This window comes from Carya illinoinensis, chromosome 10 (genome assembly GCF_018687715.1).
Source record: "Carya illinoinensis cultivar Pawnee chromosome 10, C.illinoinensisPawnee_v1, whole genome shotgun sequence".
Taxonomy (NCBI): Eukaryota; Viridiplantae; Streptophyta; class Magnoliopsida; order Fagales; family Juglandaceae; genus Carya; species Carya illinoinensis.
This window is the reverse complement of record NC_056761.1, coordinates 14,602,632-14,625,263: the sequence shown is the minus strand read 5'-3', so window position 1 is coordinate 14,625,263 and position 22,632 is coordinate 14,602,632. Positions and strand designations below refer to the sequence as shown.

The 22,632-nt window shown below is 34.3% G+C and overlaps 1 protein-coding gene across 2 annotated transcripts; it reads left to right on the top strand.

Moving 5' to 3' along the window:
• Positions 1-4,169: 4,169 nt before the first annotated feature.
• On the top strand, positions 4,170-16,851 carry LOC122278988 (probable leucine-rich repeat receptor-like serine/threonine-protein kinase At3g14840). 2 transcript variants are annotated; one of them, XM_043089223.1, is made up of 24 exons: positions 4,170-4,351; positions 6,133-6,307; positions 7,004-7,075; positions 7,483-7,551; positions 7,729-7,800; positions 7,892-7,963; positions 8,059-8,130; positions 8,239-8,310; positions 8,408-8,479; positions 8,603-8,674; positions 8,763-8,837; positions 9,441-9,512; positions 10,052-10,117; positions 10,232-10,294; positions 10,380-10,412; positions 10,562-10,602; positions 11,056-11,450; positions 11,580-11,775; positions 12,137-12,274; positions 14,385-14,503; positions 14,648-14,858; positions 14,993-15,230; positions 16,063-16,213; positions 16,394-16,851. In XM_043089223.1, exons 1-24 carry the CDS (start codon positions 4,231-4,233, stop codon positions 16,778-16,780), a joined length of 3,054 nt encoding a protein of 1,017 aa, XP_042945157.1. In that variant the 5' UTR covers positions 4,170-4,230; the 3' UTR covers positions 16,781-16,851. The 2 variants fall into 2 exon arrangements, with proteins under 2 accessions (XP_042945157.1, XP_042945158.1); XM_043089224.1 differs by having other exon boundaries at positions 4,171-4,351; positions 6,133-6,287.
• Positions 16,852-22,632: the final 5,781 nt, after the last annotated feature.

Here is a 22,632-nt window from a genome sequence, read left to right as displayed (position 1 = left end):
AAAGCCATTGCCCTCGGAGCTAAAATACTCCTACCTCGGACCAGAAGAGTAATTTTCAGTGGTGATTTCTACACTTTTAACTCCTGACCAAGAGAGTAAGTTGCTGAAAATTTTGGCACAACAAAAATCAGCCATTGGCTGGTCTATTACCTAAAAAAATTTTGGCACAACAAAGGTATAAGTCCTTTTATCTGCACACATAGGATATATTTGGAAGATGACTCAAAGCCCTCTAGAGAGATGCAAATGAGACTAAACCCCACAATGAAAGAAGTGGTAAAAAAGGAAGTTTTGAAATTGTTAGACATAGGCATCATTTATTCCATTGTTGATAGCAAATGGGTTAGCTTAATCCAAATTGTTCCAAAAAAATCTAGTATAACTGTGGTAGAAAATGATAAGGGAGAAATGGTGCCTACTAGGGAGACGACAAGTTAGAGGATGTGTGTAGACTATAAAAAATTAAATACTGCCTCTAGAAATGATCATTTTTCCTACCTTTCCTTGACTAGATTTTAGAAAAAGTGACAAGGCATAAATATTATTGTTTTTTAGATGGCTTCTTTGGCTATGATCAAATAGAAATAGCCCCTGAGCATCAAGAGAAGACTACCTTCACTTGTCCTTTTGGGACTTTTGCCTTCAAGAGAATGTCATTTGAGGCTCATAATCTCACGTGGTATTCTTCCCTACGGCTCCACCGGAGGAGTGATATGTGGTCACTTTTGGATCATGGGATTTGTTTTCCTTTTTGGCTATGTAAATTTGGTTTTTACTTTATTTTCACTGGATAATTGTATAATTTTCTAAAGTGCTTTATTTTGGGAACTATGTATTTAAAATTCTAATACTTAGTTGACTATCATTTATTTATTCGCTGCGATTTTTGTTGAATACTTTTTGCATGTGCACACACTTCATACTTGTTGTTTGGGGTGTGACCTGTGTTGTCATCATCTCATTGTCTCGATTCTCGCATTTGCGTACGTGTGAGTCGAGATGTCATAGGCACGGAGCATGATATATCTTCTACTAATGCCGTTGTTGATAGACAGGTTGCAGGGGCCACTATCACGGAGACACGATCCCTCATCGATGAGTATCACACACTTTTGATCCAAGAGATGGGGAGGATCATTATGCCCACCATGGTTCGACTGCATGAGATTGTGGAACGCATTGCTGTCATCCAGGAGGACCTGGATAATCTTGCATAGTAATTTTATTTTTTATTTGACTTTTTGTTTTGTAATTAACATGTTGTCAATTTAATTAATATTTCTTTTTTATTTGTTATATATAGCTAGCTTGTTTCTTATCAATAATCATTTTTCTTATTTTATTTACGAGTTTATGATAATATAAAAAAATGACAGTCCGTAGAAGGTAATTTTTTTTAATTGCAAATTTTTATTTAGCATAATAAATGTTATTAGTTAAATTTTAAATTAATTATATAAAGTTCCTAGGAATATGATATATTTCTATTTAACATAAATAATAATAAATTTGTATAGGTAGATTTTTTATATTTTGAAAATGATAATTAATAAAGTTAAATAATATTTAATTTTAAAATATTTGAATGCACCATTCAAACATAAAAATACTGTTCGAATTATGTGGCAACCATCCTCGCCATATTTATTTATAGCTTCCCACCAAAACATTCATTCGAACGGTCATGTTAACATTCGAACGTGAATTAAAATACTGTTTGAACTTGTATAGGTTAATTCAAACAATATAACTTCCCCGCCAGAATTATTTATAACTTCCCACCAAAACTGTAGTTCGTATGGTTAAATTGCTCGTTCGAATGGTTTTTACCTTTCCCCGGCACAATTGTATATACATTTGCGTCACAACTATTATTTGAACGATTTTGTAACCATGTGATCTGTAAGTAAAATACTGTTAGAACGTTTTTTAAAGCGTTCGAACAATTGATCTTTTTAAAGACAACATATTTCATCCCAGAAAGTCTAATTCGAATATATATTTCTCTTTCTGAATGCATAAAAAATTACTTCCATATTTTGAGATAAAACTTAATTTTCATTCTAAATAAGTACTTTTATGGCAAAACCCTAACAAATTCCATCTTTAAAAATCTAATTTTTTATAGTGATATTATCTATTCATTTTAATCTTTTAAAATATTTGTAATGTTATAAAAAAAGTCTTAATCTAGTCATGACAGCTTGTCACCTATGATAAGATTGTTGAGCATGACATGCAAGTGGGGAGTTAAGACAGTGAGGAATAATTTAATAAAAAAGTCTTGGTCTACTCATGCCAGCTTGTCACATTGTCATGTGGTGTCACTAGAGTTAACTTGAGTTGGTTTATTATTGGGTTTTCTTTAATATATTCATAAATTATTTTTTTTAAAACAAATTTGAATTTATTGTTCATGAATTGTTTAGTTGATTTATTCATTTTTAGAAGAAATACATTTCATTATTGAAATTATATACATTTTCTCCAATTTTTATTATTAACGAGTTACATCATTTAATTAATGGGTTAGGTAAACTATATATAAAATTTCATTACTTGTGACAATTAAACCATTTATAACTTTTTATCAAAAGTTTTAACGAACTAGCTAGCTAGATTACATAAATTGTTACATATCTACATCAATGAATAAATTAAGATTTAAATCATGACATATATCACATTGGAACCTTATTTTTTCTTTATCTTTTTAAATATTTAAGATGTTATTATTTTTAAAGTTAAAGAAATTCTTTAAAACAGTGATAAACACGAAATTTTACAAATTTATAATTGTGTTCGTTTATTAAATGAACTGAATTTGAGTTTATCAAGTTTGAGTTAGAATTATTCGTAAATATGTTTATATATTCTCATAATCAATCATGTTCTGGAATATGAAAAATCTATTCATCAAATAATTAATATGTAATAACTTTTATAAAATAATTCCTATATATGTAGGCCAGGTGAACCATTTTTGTCAAGATTATTCAAATGATCAGCATCTCGAAGTAAACATTTATTGTGGGATTAAAACTCGAGACAATGACATGAAATATAAATAAATTTTCACAAAATGAAATTGATCGCCAACCTTTGTAAAGTCAAGGTCTTCTATGTATCGATCAGTAAACATGCATGCATGCATTTATAGCCGAAACAAGAATATTCCTGCCATCCCAATTACGCATTTATGAAGGTGGTTATTTGTACCATCATGATGAAGATGTTTATCTGTCGGACATGAGAATTGTTGGATGCAATGATGTTTACCAATTCAATTCGGAAAAGGATATGCACGATTTCTCCATCAAAGCATGCATATGGGAACATGAACTATATTTAAATCTTAGAGGTAGATGTAGAATAATATTGGGATATTAGGGTTCTAGAATTCCCGGTATTTTGCGAGTACTGGAATATTGTGCGTTGAAGTACTAAATTTGGATTTGAAATATATATGGGTCGTTTGTATATTTTGAGTTTACAAGGAAAAAAAATAATTTTAAATTTTTGCATGATTTAATATTAAGAGAAAAATAGACGAAGTACCACACCGATCATCTCCTCAACTACCTCTACCACATTGTCAAAAGACTAACGGTCTACTGGCATGTGATCCGGTTCTCCAAATAGAAAACTTATACTCGAAACCCCCCACCCCCTTTATCAAAACCTCTACCACATCCATTCAAGTACTAGCATATTTGAGGATTTTCTTTTACTTTTCTTATATAAAAGAAATAGGTCTAATAATTTTCTTAGTAAGTAAATCATTGATTTCTTTTTTACAAAATTCTAAAGTCTCACTATTCATTTGAATAGGGCGAGCTTTAGTTGGAATATTTTTTTCAGAAAAATCTTTAAGATAAAGTAAAGAAACAACATGTCTTTTCCTATACCAAAAAACATTTGAAAAATCAGAACAAACATCAGAAATCAATCGTTTGTTGAAATCATCAATTTTGGATTGAAGCAAAAGACTTTTCTTATATAAAAGAAAAGTATATATATAAAATATATATACGATGTAGCTATATTTTGAAATTACCTAATTAATATTCTCTTAGACTTGGAGGGGCCTACCTCAAATAAAAGAACTCCCAGAAGACATATTCAATCATTCTAAGGTGATATATATATATATATATGTTTGTTTGAGAAGATATATATAATGTAATATTTACCACGTCGAGGCACAACAAGAAGTGGGTAGAGGGAAAAATGGTTATACAAACTCACAGAGTACCAACAATGATCTTCATCACTTTTAAAACGCTCGTATTGCTTCTTTGCATGGGAGTGATCAATGTCAAGGCACAAAGCCGGCTTCCTGCTGATGAAGGTAACACTTCCTTCCTGGATTATAACTGATTATTTTTTTTTGAAAATTTTCGATTTTCTGAGCTGTTGGATAAAGTTATTAACAGCTTAATTTCGGGCTTTTATATATGGGAGATCAGAAGGGTCACCGGCCCTTATATTTTGAGACATTTTTATCGGCCTTCCATTGATCAGAAGGGCTAACCCATGACTTTTTTATTCCTATATATCCGATAATCATGGGCAGAAATTTGTTGAACATCCCCCCAACGTCGCCCCCTGAAACTTTCACATTACTAATTATAGGACTCTAATTAGTTATTATTAAAGTTCAAAAAATAGGAGAAGGCTTTCTCATGGAAAAATTACTAATGTCCCATGCACTATTTGATTGAAACTACAATTATACCGAAATTAAGAAACCGATGGGAACCGATGCATGGAGGTTAATATACTTAATTGTCAATAATGAAGTTCTGGAGGTCTTAGCGCTGCAGTTCAACAATACTGCAATGATGACTGGCCTAGAAATTTGTTTCATTCCGACCTTTTGTCTCTCTGGATTTGAAAGAGGTGGAATTAGATTGAAAATGGAGTAAAACTCAGCAAACCTAAATTCTTATTTTCACTATCTAGCAAGTCATTTCTAACCCCAAAACTTTTTTCGCTCTTCTCATCATTCTCTTCGTGATTTGATGATCTATTGCATGTGTTGTCAAAAAAAGTAATTTCAGCCGTTAAACACAAGAACAAATTCTATGGATTGAATTCAATGATGGGATGAAAATTTTTTTGAGAGATGAAAATTCTCTTTAAACTTTCAAGCAAGTTTAGATCAATTTTTTTACTGAAAAAGGTCAATCCCGCATCTCTGTGTTACTGAAAATGTTTAGATATTGCTATATATCTGTGTTGATGAAACAGTACTGCATCTCGAGAAATGAGAAACACCTGGGCATCTAGTCCAAACATGATCTTATAATATATCCTTTGATGCCAAAACGATAACCAAGAAACATGAACTCTGTCCATGCTCTCGGAAGCAAAACTTAAACACAACCAATTACTCGGAAGGTGGCTGCAAGAAGGTAATCTCATGCATGCATTTGGGACTTTATGATCATCATTGGGGAGGTCCTGGGTAAGCTTGCTAATGCCATGGTTAGTATATAAGGCTGGCCACATCTGCTAGCTAGCTCTACACATGAGATTTTCTGCTGGTGCGGGGCTTCTTGACATGCCTACGTCATGATTGATGAAGAGGTCGCTACAGGTACGGCCGACGGCCGAGTTCGTGCTAAGTCGGGTATACCCTTCGCGCAGTCACCAAGGGGAAGAGTCTGGTGCTATATATCTCCACATACATGCTTAAACCTAGCTTCTCTCATCCAAACGAATTCTTTCTCTCGGATCGATCTGCAGTGCGTCGCGACCACGACAGAGGTGTTTGTTAGAGACAGGAAACGTTCAACGAGAGAACCTTTTACAAGTTTAGAGCTCTACGAGTATTTACCAAGCACTGACTACAATAATAAAGCACGGAAAGAACTCTTCTTCAACAATAGCATAATATCGTGAAGGAATACAATAGAACCAAACCAATCGTGTTGGAGATATTTTACCAAATGATTCGATGAAATGTCGAATATAAGATGAAATTGTATGGAAATTTTTGAAAAATCCTTTCCTAATAAAAACATTCAAAATGAGAAGGAAAAATATTTTGACAGAAAATTTAGATAAAGTTACAAAAGAGATGTGTCTCTGTCATTCTTCCATAACGAATTTGGTGTATTTTTGCAGTTGAAGGCCTTAAACAAATAGCCGCAGAGCTGGGGAAGAGGGGCTGGAATTTCCATGTCGACCCATGCAGCAATGACGCAAATTGGACAACACCAAAACTGAAGCCAAGAACGTACAAAAATTCTATAAAATGCAATTGCGTCGACCCTGGTGGTGTATGTCACGTTGTTGGACTGTACGAAACCTATCTTTCACTGATGATCGATCCCTTGTATCTTGATAGTGAAATTTTTTGGATAAAATAAATTTTCTTAATACAAAAGTAGATAGTACTGCTTATATTATACTTAAAACGTCTCTAAATTTTGGAATGAAACAACTAATAATGATTTTCGAAACAAAGGGCATCACCTCCCTAGGCTTTATAATACAATTCGTAAAATGAAACAATAGATTATGATGTCTTAGGTCCATTAGGTCCATTACATCTATTCGGGATGACCTGTGCCGTCTGAATCTTTTCAAAGCTTGTGAGTTATTGAAAAATGACTTTCGAAGTCCGATAAAGAACCTGCACCCTGAAATATCTGACATCTCATAAAGTTTCTTAATTTGAGAACAGTTCCTTAATTGATCATTCATATTTCCTTTGTGGCACCTGGTATTCAATTCGTTATATATGATTCTATACAGTCTAGAGATCACGACCTGCATGCAAATGCTATTAGTTAGTTAGAGCTGTTTCTTCTTTCATCTGGCATCTTGCAATCGCCTAACTAGTTTGTTGAGTGCGTACGTTTATAAAAAAAACAATGTTGTTGAACAATGCAGCATGCCTCAAGGTTTTTCCTTATATTCTAGCAAAATATTATCCAAATATGAGTAAACAGATTACATTAATCCTTTCCCTTTAACTATCCTTGTCATACAGATTTCTTACCGGGCAGGATCTTTCTGGTGTGCTTCCAACATCCCTGCTAAAGCTGCCTAACATAACGATGATGTAAGTAAAGTAACCAACTAATTAATGATTAGTACGTAGTACTACTTGCTACTATAGATCAATCAATAAAAAGACTTATTTCGAAGGCTCCTGTTGTCGTTATCCATAAAAGTTATCGATAGCATAACCGATAGGGAAGTGCTACGCCCACAGAGGATTCTCACCGAATCCTCACCGAACAGCAACATTTTTTTTTCCTCTGTTGCATATTTTTTAAACATTTTTAAATATATATATATATATATTTTTAAAATATCAATCCACTAGTAAACACTTTCTTAACTATTATTATTATTTTTTTAAAACTAAACATTGGTTAGTTTGGGGGTCCAATTCATCTGTACCCCCACCCCAGCATTTTCCTTATGTTCAAATCTAATTGCACACTTTCCTGATCTTGGTTGCAGTGATTTGTCTCGAAACTATCTTACTGGCACAATTCCATCCGAATGGACTTCTCTCAAGTTGGAAGTTCTGTACGTGCCTGAGTTGCTCTTTGGAGAAATAATTATCTAGGACTACTATAAGTATTTAATTGGGATTTTAATATAACTCATTATATTACATTGATCACTCATAACTTTTCAATTGATATCTAAGGTTAGCCACTAAATTAATGCTCATTCTTGTTGAATTAAAACAATTGGCTACAGGTCCACTTCTGTAAACAAGTTATCGGGAAGAATTCCAAGCTACCTGGGAAAAATTACCACTCTTAAACAATTGTATGCTCTTTTATTTGGAAAAACGGCACGATAGATTGATTTTTGTTTTCCTGGTTTTCAATTTGACGAAGACTATTATATGCCTTTTCAGGAGCGTACAGAACAATCGGTTTTTTGGAACTGTTCCCCCTGAGCTTGGGAAGTTGGTGAACTTGGAGATGCTGTCAGTATTTTCACCTATCCTCTAGTTCGATGATTTATGTATTCAAATAAATAACTTGAACTGCATGGTCTGAACATCCCATTTGGTGGCTGCAGTATTCTCAGTGCTAACTTCCTCACTGGAGACTTGCCAATCGATCTCACCTATCTCACAAACTTAACTGAACTGTGAGTGGTTGTAAGCCATTTGTATTCTGATACTAATTTTACATGTTTTCTTGGGAAAACACATGTTTAGATGTTACCCAATCTTATTTCTGCCTTGACCAAATGCAGTAGGATTAGCAGTAACAACTTCACCGGAAGAATACCTGATTTTTTCAGTAGTTGGATAAATCTTCAGATATTGTATGTATTTTCTTTTTCCAAATAATATTATTTAAATTTCTTCTAGTAGGATTTTCTAATGAAATCTAACAAAAGAGAATTATGCTCTTAATTATAGGGAGATCCAAGCTAGTGGTCTCGCGGGGCCTATTCCTCCAAGCATTTCTTCCTTGAGTAATTTAACTGAGCTGTAAGTTATATAGTCTAAGAGTTCTTCAGTTCTAAAATCTATATGATATCTTCCTTTGTATTCAAATAAATAAGATTTATTGCTTAAGAAAATAACAGTCGGGGGTGATGCAATTTTGTGCAGAAGAATTAGTGACTTACTTGGTGAGGGTTCTATATTTCCGAACTTAACTAGCATGACAAAGATGAAAAGATTGTAAGTCATCTTATACCATAAAATTTTAAGAACTGCAGTAACACAAAGTTATAGCAATTTGCTTAGATGATGTTCTTCAACGTTGCAGGATGTTAAGGAGCTGCAATCTATCGGGACAAATTCCGGGCGACATATCAGGATCAATGCCACAACTCGAAACTTTGTAGTTCTTCCATCTCTGTCTTTTTCCTGTTTGCTTATATTGTCATATTGAAATATATGTGTTAATTAGATTTTCTATGGTTCTACATTGTCTCTTTTTTTTTTTTTAGCAGTCTGATCCTTTTAGAAAGCAGCTATGTAGGGTTGTATCTGTTTTTTGCTCGGCTCCTATCTGAAGTTATCAATTTCTTCCCATTGTTATTGTATGCACAGCAGCCATGAGATCTACGGTCCTCCTAAGGCCCATTGCCGCATCTGGACGTCAGGAGATATCTATGAACACTGGGCATTATTTTTAAGATGTCTTTTCAGCAATTAATATTGTTTTCATTCGAAAGAAAAGTCTATTAACTTATTTATAGAACATGCATTAACTTATTTATAGAACATGCATTAACTTATTTATAGAACATGATCTAGTCTTTCATTCTTTAGCGAAAACAATTGTACTCTATATATATATATATAGTCTTCGTAATTCTAGCTTTAAAAGTTTGACATTTATGTCTGCTTAATTATAAGGTTTACAAAATTAATCTCTATGCAATTTTATTGTTCTATCTTTAATTAGTACAATTACAACTTTATCGTTGTATCCCTGCAGAGATCTGAGCTTCAATAGATTGGAGGGAAATGTTCCAGAGTTTGATCTTGAAGCAGCATATTTGCAACGCATGTATGTGTTGATTCAAAATACTAAATCTTGCCATATTTAGAGAAATTTAAATAAATAATGATCAAGTACATGACAGGAATTCAAAGATATATCTAGCTATATCAGAGAAGTTCTGTTCTATATATGCCACGTCAGAAAAGATGCAAAAGATTTCACCATAACCAAACAGATCCTTATATATCTATAACTATAGCCTTCCATCTGTCTGTTCTGTACAATCATGTATATTAATTCATGGTATCGAGCATGAGGCATAGAGGACTTACCGATCCTGTAATTGTGATTCTGTAGAAACCGTAAATACGTACGCGCGTAGGAATATACGTATTACGGAATTATTTTGGTTCATGCTGCATGTACCATATTATAGAGGTCATTTTACGTTTATTTTCATAAAAAAATATTTTCCCTCTGAATTTCCTTCATTTGGTAACGATTATGAGTCTTGATATTGTTTGTTGGTCCAAGCCTGAATTTTCAAACGTAATATTGAATTATTGGTAACCAGAGTACGTAAGATTATCTTGCTATTTGAACAGGTTTCTGACAAGCAACTTGCTCGACGGGACAATTCCGGACTGGATCAAACAAAGTGATCATCACCAGTACACAAATTCATCTTAAATTCTACTTCCAATTTGCATGACTTTATTTCTTGAACTTTAATCATTTTTATCTCAAAAAGGTTATTAATGGAAACTGCGTACGCCCATTTGCAGTGAAATAGATCTTTCTTACAATAACTTCTTAGAGAGTTCTATACCAGGTTGTCGAGAAACGCTGTAAGAAAATTTTCGCCATTTTTAATCTTAATTATCTTTAGAGATATCTAGGTTTTCTAGACTGACTAGTTTCTTGTTTCATCAGAAATTTGTTTGAAAGCTTCTCTGGACAGAACTCGTAAGTTTCTAAACTTGTCAACTTAATTACAATAATAACCATCCTGATTTTCTTTTACTATGATTTCGCCAAGCTTTTCCCGTTTCCAATATTATAATTTTTCATGAGCTCACGCTACTAATTTCTTGTACTGTGTAACCCAAATATAGATCAATTGGCGAGTGCCCAAAGAACCTTCCTTGTTCAAAAGGTATCTATATTACCTTATTACAATCAGATTTTGATCAAACCTATACTTTAATCCAATCGCCAGGCTTTCTTGATCTTTAGAGTAATGCCAGTTATAAACGTGTGCAAGCCTCGTGCAAGTAAACCCCTTTATAAAAAGTTGGTGAGTCTTACAAAAAATAGTAGAATCTAATTAATTCTGCTTTTTATTAAAATACTTGTACAAGAGTTACATGTCTTGAACTTCACAGATTATTTTCTAATTCGGGATTGGGCATGACTTTTTAAAGTAAGAACAACAAGAAAAAGCGGGATTGGGTTTTTTTTTTTTTTTTTGCGAGCTGTCACACTCTTTATAAAAGGGTTTGCATGATGCTTTTACACCCTATAAGAACTTGTATCTAACAATGAATATATGATGTTTGGTTCTACATATCCGAAATTACTAAATTAAAAGGATGTTGTTCATGTGTAGACTGGAATTCAGTGCATATAAATTGTGGGGGAAAGGAAGTTAGTATTGGAAACATTAACTACGAAGCAGATGATCAGGACCAATCTGCAGGTGCTGCAAACTTTAATCCGGTCACCAGAGAGAAGTACTGGGGAATCAGTTCCACTGGAAATTTCTGGGATGTTAACATGATGAGCAGCTCGATTGCATACATAGCAAATAATGCGTCAATACTTAAAATGAATAGCCCTGAATTATACACAAGCGCACGCCTCTCTCCTCTTTCTCTCACGTATTATGCGCGTTGCTTGGCAAATGGAAATTATACCATCACACTACACTTTGCAGAGATAATAATAAGAGGAAACAGATCTTTTTGCAGTCTTGGAAGACGAATATTTGATATTTATATCCAGGTAATAAATTTAAATCAATATATTTGTTTTGCTGGCATGCGCACACACAGACACTTATACATACATACACATATATATAACATATATATATATATATAATCCAGATTTGAGTTTAATTAATTGTTACAGGATAAACTGGAATTGAAGGATTTTGATATCGAAAATACTGCACCAGGGGTCGACAAAGCTTTGGTTAAGAAAGTTAAAGCAGTTGTGAGTAACAAAGTCTTACATATCCGCTTTCATTGGGCTGGCAAAGGGACAACAGATGCCCCAACAAATGGAACATATGGTCCTCTCATATCGGCTATCTCTATAGAAAATGGTAATAATTTCCAACTTGCTCGATCCACGTACACTTCTAATTAGATTGATGACAAAGGAATAAATAAATGGAAAATTCACAGCTTGATAGAGTGGAGGTCGTGAACTCTTGATTATTTGCTCTTAAAACTAGGTACTCGAAACCAGGCTAATCTGCCAGTAAATGATTTAACTCTTGATCTTTAAATTTAGCGGCGTTACTCTGATACGTACTAATTTGTCTTTGAACCATTCATTTTTCCTTGGGTCGCTCCACCTAGCTATGAGGTTCTGTATGGTGCTGCATCATGTGTGTGTGTATGTTCATATTCCAGAATGCAACCTTATAATCTCTTTCCTCGACCATTTGTTCTATTCTGCAGATCATAATCCCGGCCTTGATGATGTCAAAACCACGATATTCATTCTAACTGGAGCTTTAGTAATATCGGTGCTGTTATTCATTTTAGGCATTCTTTGGGGGAAAGGCTGCATAGGAAGAAGGATATCGAGGGAAAAAGGTAATTACGTGCGTGTTTTATATAAATTAGATAGGCTTTTTATTATTTTGTTTTCTTCTTCAACTACTGTAAATTTGCATGAGTTGACTTGAGACGAACTTGTACAGCGATTTTGCAAGGGCTCATGTATTCATTCATGCAATTCCTACCTTTTGTTATGGAACATTTTTCCCCACTTGAAAAATCTGCCCATGAAACACCGGCTTATCCATATTATAACTATAATTCCCTAAATATATAAACATATTTTCGAAACCCTAATCTAATGCTGCCACTTTCTCTTTCCTCCTTTCCTCTCCTTTCTCTCTCTTCTTTTCTTCTTTTTGTTCTTTTTTCTCTATTCTTCTCTTCCTCTTCTTTTTTAATCTTTTACAGATACTGAATCTGTTCTAATTATTCTTATTCTTCTTCTTTCTTATATCTCGGTCGCCATTTTACAAAGCTCTAATCTTCTTTCTTCTGTAGGTTCGACATGTAAAGGGGATTTATCTATATGTTTTTGTTAAGAAACAGAATGTGGGAAATATTTCTCTTGTTTATTCATTGATTACATACACGTATATAAAGCTTGAGTGAAATAATGTATACATGGAAAGAAAAAAGATTTGCTGTACAAAGAATGTGTAACGGCTAATTAGCTAAAAACATGGGATTCGTGGAATTGTGGAATCTTGCAGGGATGAGGGAAGTTTGATTTGGTAATAGTTTTTTTCGAGCTGATCTATACATTCTGTTGGTTTTATTGATTATAATTTTTTTGCCTTGATTTGATTAGAACCAAGCTAATCTCGAATAGAAGAAAAAAGAAAGATTTTTCTTTCAAGCAAACATACACCTATGTTTCTGTTTGTTGATTTTCTTGTTTTAAAGGTAATTTTATAAAATAAATTATATGAAAATTAGTATTTAGCCCCCCTTAGATTATTTTTGTAACTTAGCCCCCCAAACTAGATTTTTTGATTCTGCCCCTGGTTGTGATATTAATTTTAGGCAGATATGTGGACGGTGACATATCCATTTGCCCTTTCAATGAGGACAAATGAAGTGTGCAAATGACGGGGATGAATGGCAGGGGGTTAAATAACCTCCCCGCCTTGGCGGGGGTAGGGTGTGGGGAGGGTAGCTACCTGTCCATATAGGACGAGAAGTAGCCCTAGTTATCACAATCATCCCATTTCAGTGCCGCACCACCACATGAAAATGTTACTAGGTTGGTTTAGATATAATTTTTAATGACTAAATGAAAGGACTAGTTATATATCTACGCTTATACTCCAAAAGCATTGATCAAGATTAGGGTTGAAATTTCTTGGATTTGTTCTAAAGCTTTGTTCCACTAGTACTTAATAAGAATTACTAATATAAAACCTTGCACTCATGCTCCTGATCTCTGTCATAGTTCATATCCATATAATGTGGGACTTAATCAATCCGGGACATTACAAATCAAATATATATATATATAGCAACTCATAGAGTGAGAGGAAAGATATTGCAAGTTTCAAATTTGAAATGACCTCAAAGTCACAAGAGAATTACTTTCTTGTATTACTATTCTTTTATGATGTAAAATGATCTAAGACCAAGAATCAAAAGGCACATAAGGAAATGCAACCATTAGATTATCTCTTTCACATAATTTAGGATCATCCCTTACAATTCTTTGCCTAAATTCTAGGGTATAACTCAGAGATATATATATATATATATACCCAAGATAGAGCCTGCAACCTTTAAGATAGCCTCACAAATTAACCCACTTGGGCAATAATGAATCTTGAACTCACATGTTGTACATTTTCTATACCTATTTGAGTTCAGGCTGAGAATTCAAAGAGTCTCAATTCCTTTTACGTCCTGGCTTTTGAATTTGTGCAATAATTGTGGTTGTTGAGCAGGATGTAATAAATATAATGAAACAACACAGAGTTTAAGAAGTTGATCATCTAGAGTACATACGGTGCCATGGCACTACCTGTGTTTGGTCTCATTCTCTCTTATGTCATCTAACTAGTCAGAAGGCACAAAATAAATAGAAATGAAATAGCATTCCGCTCATTTATAAGATACAATTTTATCACAAGCCTCACCATTTTCGTTCCTTTCACAGATTTGAGAGGATTAGATCTGCAAACAGGTTTTTTCACTTACAGGCAAATCAAAGCTGCCACTAACAACTTTGATGCTTCAAACAAGATTGGAGAAGGTGGTTTTGGATCCGTGTACAAGGTATTCAAAAACATAATACTTCATGCATTTAGGTTTTTAATAAAATTTTTCTTACCTATCCATGATACATAGCTAAAGACATATCTCATCAGTATTTATCAAGTACATACTTAAATATGCATTTTTTTTCCCTTTCAAATGCAGGGTATACTATTAGATGGTACCATAATTGCAGTTAAGAAACTTTCTTCAAAATCAAGTCAAGGAAATCGTGAATTTGTGAATGAAATAGGCATGATATCTTCTTTACAACACCCAAATGTTGTTAGATTGTATGGAGCTTGTGTTGAAGGAAGTCAAATGTTCTTGGTATATGAATACATGGAAAACAATAATCTGGCTCGTCCTTTGTTTGGTATGCTTAATGTTTTTATTAAGTATTTTATGTTGAATAAGGATAGGAACCTAACACTATATATTGCTTTATGCTAAGAACCAAGTTGGTCCTAAATTCCCCCATTCGACTTTCTACAAAAACAAAAAATGCAGGTCCAGAGAAATACCAATTAAAATTGGACTGGCCTACACGGCAAAAAATATGTGTTGGCATTGCAAGAGGCCTGGCTTTCTTGCATGAGGAATCAACACTGAGAATTGTTCACAGAGACATTAAAACTACAAATGTGCTATTGGATTCAAACCTTAACCCAAAGATTTCTGACTTTGGTCTGGCCAAGCTCAACGAAGAGGAAAACACCCATATCAGTACCCGAGTTGCTGGAACCATGTAAGCTATATCTTTTCTTCTATTCTTCAAATTTGAGCATATTTTTGTTCTATTTTTGTGTTTCTATTTTTCCTCCACAGGGATTAATTAGGAGATAATTAGGAATAACTATTGATCTCCATGCATTTAAAGGTTCTTCATATTAGAGATGTTCTTATTATATATGGAAAGTGCTATAGAAACTCTAGGACTCGGTATTTGGTAGAAACTTTAATGTGTTAGTTGTCTATATTTGCAACACAAGAATGGTTGCTGAGAAATTTATAGCTATAGGAATTATCAATCCGTATTCATGATTGATTGCGAGTAGTCTTGACGTAAAACATGTGCAAGCAGTCTTCTAAGGTTCTTTTTAGAGAGAGAGAGAGAGAGAGAGAGAGCTATCTATTCAACCATTAACATGAATTTTAACCCAAAACACTGACCTAGTATAGTTGAATGATAGAAAAATAAAAGCATGTGTTCAAATATTCTATTATAATACACAATTTGATTTCCTATGTTGTGGTTATTTCCATTTAAGGGGACAAGAAATTCTAGAAATCTAACAAAATCCACTGCACTGACAGCCCCCAACAAATGGAACTTGAGCTGGATGCCCGGACAACTTGTCTGATAGTTATTAACATTCCACCAACAACAAAACTCTCATATAATGAACATTACACTCTATTCTCATTGCCTTACTGTTTGCATAATTGCATTCTAAATAAAAAAGAAACAATGTGATTTTGTAACTACATTTTTGTAGATGTTGGGTTTTGTGAAGATCATAACTAATTCATATATACTATGAAATATTAATCATAATAATCCAATCTTTGTCATGCAGAGGATACATGGCACCAGAATATGCATTATGGGGTTATTTAACATATAAAGCAGATGTCTACAGTTTTGGGATTGTTTCGTTGGAAATTGTTGCAGGGAAGAGCAACATGAAATTTCGACCAAATGAAAGTTGTGTATGTCTTCTTGATTGGGTAAGATTTATCAGTAGTCATTCCATGCACCAAAACTAGTCATCTTGATGGTGATCTATTGGTTCAAAACAAACTAAACAAGACTGAAACAATGTGTTGTGTACAATTGCCTACTTCATAATTCTCATCTATTGATTTGCTAAGATATCATTTCCATCATTTCATGTGTGCATATTTCAGGCTCTTGTTCTGCAACAAAAGAGTAATCTAGTGGAGCTAGTGGATCCAAACTTAGGCTCTGAGTTCAACATGGAGGAGGCAATTAGAATGATAAAAGTAGCTTTACTATGTACAAATCCATCTCCAGCTCTTAGACCCACAATGTCCGTAGTAGTATGCATGCTTGAAGGTCAAACAGTTGTTGATGAAGTTATGATGGGTCCAAGCAAATATGCAGACGAATTCAAGTTTAAAGCTTCAGGAGAGCAATTCAATCAGATCCAACATGAATTGATGGACTCAATTAGAGCTAAGAGCCATATTCGTTCATTAGATTCAACATGGACGGGAACTTCTTCTACATTTTCCCAGGATCTTTATGATCCACATTATCTTGATACTCAGTAATTGTAGCAAAATATTTTCTCCCTCATGCAAAATGCTTTTTGAAATAAATTAATAACTATTTGCTTCAGCAATTAATAGAGCTAAGGAACATCTACTAATTTCATTATAACTGAAAATATAAAGATAAACATATATATAGCTAGCTTGCTATGTGGCATCAAAAAAATAATATATAACTTTGTTGTTAAGAGAAGCCCAGAAGTTATAACTTTACTGCCAATGGCCAATGATCACTACTTTTACTTTTCTAGAGAGTATAAGATGGCTAATATATTTATATATCTATCTGGAAAATTCTAGTTATCATCCTCTACATCACACACTAATATGTGATTTATCATTTTTAGCCTTCTATTTCGACACACACATATTGATGTGTAAATATATGTGTTTAAATATAAAGACAAAAATGACAAATCATATATTGGTATATGGTATGTGGATGATAAGTAACATTACTCTATCTATCAATATAGTTAATGAAGTAGTTGAAATATCATGAAGAATATTTAGAACAGAAGAGTGTTGGTATAATAACAAAGCTACAACTATAATACATGTTCCCTTAAGCTGTTTTATCATTAGGAAATGGACAAGCATGAAAGAGAAAGAGTTGCATGTAAAAACACTTGATACTCACCGATCACATAGCTTCCTTCTATGTCTCGTAATGACTTTAATTTAATCTTGTTGAGCATGGTTTACACATCTTTCATATTAACTCTTTATTCAGGTAATTCCACACAACAATCCAAAGCCAATCTCATAACTAAAGACATCAACTCCTCCACAGCAGCATAATCTAATCTTTTGTTTTCTAATAAGTTGGTATCAATGATATCCATTGTTGAAATGGGTAATGACTTTACTCCATGCTTTAAGCTCATTTCTCCAATACAAATGTCATTTGTAGGTTTATTTATTGTGAAAGTTTCCATCAGTAGAATGCCATAGCTATACACAACGCTTCTTGTAGAAATAATTACTTCCAATCCATACTCGAGATGTAATGCTACAACTTATTGCGAGCACTTGCTTTCCCATTTCCTAATAGTGAATGAGAAATTTGAAACAGAAAATGAAAAAAATGCAATATCAATTTACTTAGTTGTGTATAAGTAGTAGAATGATGAGTAGAATGATGAATACACGAAGTTAAGAGTAGTACATCTATAAACGTACCTAGTGCCATATCCTCAAAAGTAGAAAGAGTCATGGTTGTTATCATGGAATCCCCATCACTTAAGAGCTTTGTCATGCCAAAATCAGCAATATGTGCAACCATATCTTCCATCTGTAAAACTTTTATAGGCTTCAAGTCACAATGAACAATAGCACTTGAATAACCAAGTGTTTTGGGAATTAATCCTGAGAATGAGTTATTAGAAAAATCTATTATAATGAGATGTGAAGAATTGGAGATAGAGTTGAGAATTATTCCACTCAGTGCATTTATCCCAAGAACAAGCCCTTGAAGATTTGGAAGAAAAAGACCTATATTTGGTGGAAGATTGCTTAAAAGGTTATTTACTACCAATCTGATAACTTGTATTGTTGAGATATTGAAGATTTGGAATGGAATCGGACTAGCAAAATGGTTGTTTTGTGAAATAAAAAAACAATTAGGTTGCCCAAATTACCAGTTTGACTTGGTATTAGACCTCTCTGGATATGAATAATCAATAAAAAGTCATAAATGTTATTACATTTCTAAACTATACATAAGCAAGACTTCAAAGAGCTAACTATTCATGACCCCGAACTGTTTATTTACAAGTAAGAAAACAATCAAGACATGAAATACTATGGAGGTAGATCAAATGATCTAGGTGTTGAGTTGGCCACATTTATCGATTGAGCTAGCATTGAGTGGGTTGATTATGTAGGCCATGATACTTCACAAGTGGTTGTAATTGTTTGAAATGGCGCCATTTTGCCCATGGGAATTACGACTAATCCCCTCTCCTTCTTTGTAACGCCCGTCCTTGTGGTGGGACTTTTAGAAAATGATTTTAAGAAAGAGACGAGAATTGCCATTCATTTTAAAACTTTTTCATTTCCTACCCAGGATACAAAAGACACCAAGTTTAAAAATAAAACATGTTTATTAAATTAAAGAGATTTATAGCGGAAAACATTAAACTTTAAAATGAAAAGTCTTTCATACAAAACATCATGCCTAAGCTTCCGTGCTCTTCCCCTTTGGGCCATGTCTGTCCTAACGCCTTCTGCTCATTTTGTTCTTGGGAGGGGCATATATTAAAACTAAAATGAGTTGATGACTCATAAACATTACTTTATACAGTAAAACTATACTAACATAGGTTTTCATTCATGCATTCATCACTCCATACATACTATATATAAGACATATGTTCATTTAAAACATTACGAGGTGAGGTTTTTCTTAAAAAGGGCTTTCTTTAGTAAAACATTTTCCCATGTCTCATGCTTTCATTTCTTAAAGAGTCTGAGCACACATATATTTTCTTATCACTTTCTCTTGGTCGGTACACACTGTTACGCCCCATGTGTAAGGGTTAGCAAGCATTGCAATCTGCCCATTCATTCATTCATATGACCGTTACGTATTTTCATACATTAAAACATTCACTCATTCAGTCACTGTAGGTAGGATTTACCACTATCCCTGCTTACCACCATCCCTACAGCTCGTACTATAGGCAGGAATCACAGGTGGGACTTACCACCATCTCTTCTTACCACCATCCCTACAACTCCTTTTCTTTTCCTTCATTCTTTTCAGTCCATTCATTCATAAACATCATTTAAAGCATGGGCTTAAATATTATCTTTCAAGGCATTGTTTAAAACGTTAATTCATGACATCATTTAAAGCATCAGTTCATAGGGACGTTTAAAACACTTTCTTTGTGTCATTTAAAGCATTGCTTAAAGTATAAGACATAAGCCTCACATTTCATTTCATGAAAATACATCCAATACTTACTACGTATACCATCCATTCACATGCATACACGTAATACTTTGGGGTGCATAAAAAGGGGCTGCCAAGAAGGGCCATTACATACATATACCTTTAAACGTTATACTTAGCATACTTTCGTAAAACATCTTTCGTGTCATTTCCTAAAGCATCGTAAAGGAAAAACATTTCATTTTCATTTTGTATCATTTTAGAAAACTCTAGAAGAGTATGAATATAATACTTACCTGGACTCCATGCTATACTCATTTCATACAATCCATCACGTGCATCTCAGATGGCAACCTATATGCATACACAACCTCAATGTCATTCTCCATCTAGTGCATAAGCAACTAAACTAGAACACAGACTACATTTCAGTTAGACACACTCTCCTTCTATCCCATCTTTTATGTCTTCCTTATCATGTTTCCCTTTTCTGCGACCTACTTGGGTCACCTTTTCCAACTCCGCATTCTACTTCGAGGTCTTATCCTTTAAAGTGTACTTCCATGATTCACCTTAGGGTTAAGACATTAGTACCTTCATCTTACTCTTCCTATCAACCACATTCTGATGCATGAGTTAGACCGACTAAGTCACGCATCCCAATCCTAGACAATACACACGTCACTTTCTTCCTGCATCCTAGGCTTAAACATTGTGTACCCATGCTCAGATAGATTACCCATTACATATGGTAAATCCGCCTGGCACACGTGTCACACCAGATACACATGTACTCTACCTCCTTATCACCTAAGATCAACATAAAACATGTTGATCACCTGCTTGTATAAACAAGCCCCATACTCTGATACCAACTTCTACTTAAACCCGGCTAGCATGACTCTTCATGCTACCCGTCAAACAACATAGTTCATCTTAACACTTAACAAAACAAGACTCAATTCACACGTCACGTAGCTCGAGACTAATCCCAAGCTACATCGTTACTCACCACTTCACCTAGCATCACGCCACGTCACTTCTACACCGATTTCTAACTCATCACGAGCACGACTCCTCACGTGCTCATGCAACTACATGACGTCCTGTCAAGTTTCCTCTACGTCACACTTACACCACTCTGTAACTTAACACTTACTCCTGGCCATACCTAACTACACCGTGACACCCGTCACTACGACATGGTCACATCACAACTATTTCGGGACACTGTTCTACAGTTTCTAATACTACACAATAAGCTTTACGCTCCTCAACTACACAATCATCTGAACCTTCGTGACTGCCATCCAATGCATCATGACTTCACCACACGGAATACACTTCATGTGTACTCCCTCCAATCATACCCACACATTACCATAATAGCACATACTTCACACCCACACTTCATAGCACAGTCCACAACCTACACAACTACACCCAATACTTCACGTACGCAACCGCACTTCACATTACAACTACATAGCGAATTCCAAAACACATCACAATCCATAGCATCCAACTACACAACTAACTTAAATAACGAGGGAAAGAGAGTTATACCATCGAGGATAACCCGTGCGTTGCTCACTGCCCAGCACGGCCAATGGCATTAGAAGCCACTAGCTTGGATGGTAACCGCTCCGTCGTGGTCATTGCAGTGACCATGGAACGGGGCTATCTCAGGGACCAAATCTAGGGTTTCAGCTACTAGATCAACACTGAGCGAGGAAGGGCCATACATGGTTGCTAAAGCCATGTACGGTGGCTATCCACCGTGTATGGTGGCTGTCCACCATATAAAGTGGCGGTTCGGGCTTAGGGATGGGTTAAGGGTAGGGCTGAAAACCGAACATCACAGTTTGGTTTTATGCTTAAACCGAAACTGAAACCGATCGGTGGTTATGGAATGATGGACTAAACCACCTGAAACCGACCGTGGATGCAGGAGAAAACCGGCCAGTTCCTTTGCCGACCGGTCCTGGTCGGTTTCGGTTTGCTTGTTCGGTTTGGGCCGTGGGTTTTGGGCCTTTGTCCATTACATGTTTGGGCTTTTTTTTTTAATATGTTTTTTTTCTTGAATTCATCATCCAATATCTTTTTAAGTTTTTGTTCTTAACTAATCATTCAATTCATCATCCAAGATCTTGTAAATTCATCATTCATCATATTAAAAATAAATAAAAATAATAAATAACTAAAGCATTCATCATTCATCATATTAACTAACTAATTTCTATATTACTTACTACATAATTAAAAATAAATAAAATAACTTCACTAGATATTTAGTATTACATATTACAAATTTAAAAAACAAGCCAAGTTGTCTTAAGCATAGCAAAAATGCAAGTAAAAAAATAACATAAATAGATGAAAACAAATTGTCTTAAAGACTTAAACATAGCAACAATCCCAAAAATTAAGAATATCGATCTTCATGTTCGCTCATACTTACTTCAAGCCTTCAATCTTCAATCGTCAATACTTGTCACGTTCAATTGTGCGGTCAACTCTATAAGAATAAATAAGAATAAAATATCAAATGTTAGTGAATTCATATCATGAAAAATATGCAAAATTAAAATACAAAGAAAACATTACCCGATTCTACTGCAAAGCTCTCCACATTATCCATAGTCTCTCGTTCATCAATGAGTGTTGACTGATACCTTAACCAATTTTGAGTGCAAATAAGTGTCTCAACAGTTCTCAAAGCCAACGAACTCCGAAAATGATCAAGCACACGATCTCTCGTACTAAATACTGACTTGGACGCAACCGTGGAAACAGGCATGGCCAATAAGTCTCGTGCAATCCTCACAAGTATAGGATAGTTAGTCTCATTAATTTTCCACCAAGTCAACAAGTCAAACGATGTGCCTCACAATCATCTAATAAATATCGATCCACTTCAGTTTTGGTAATACTAGATCCCATGGCGGAAGAT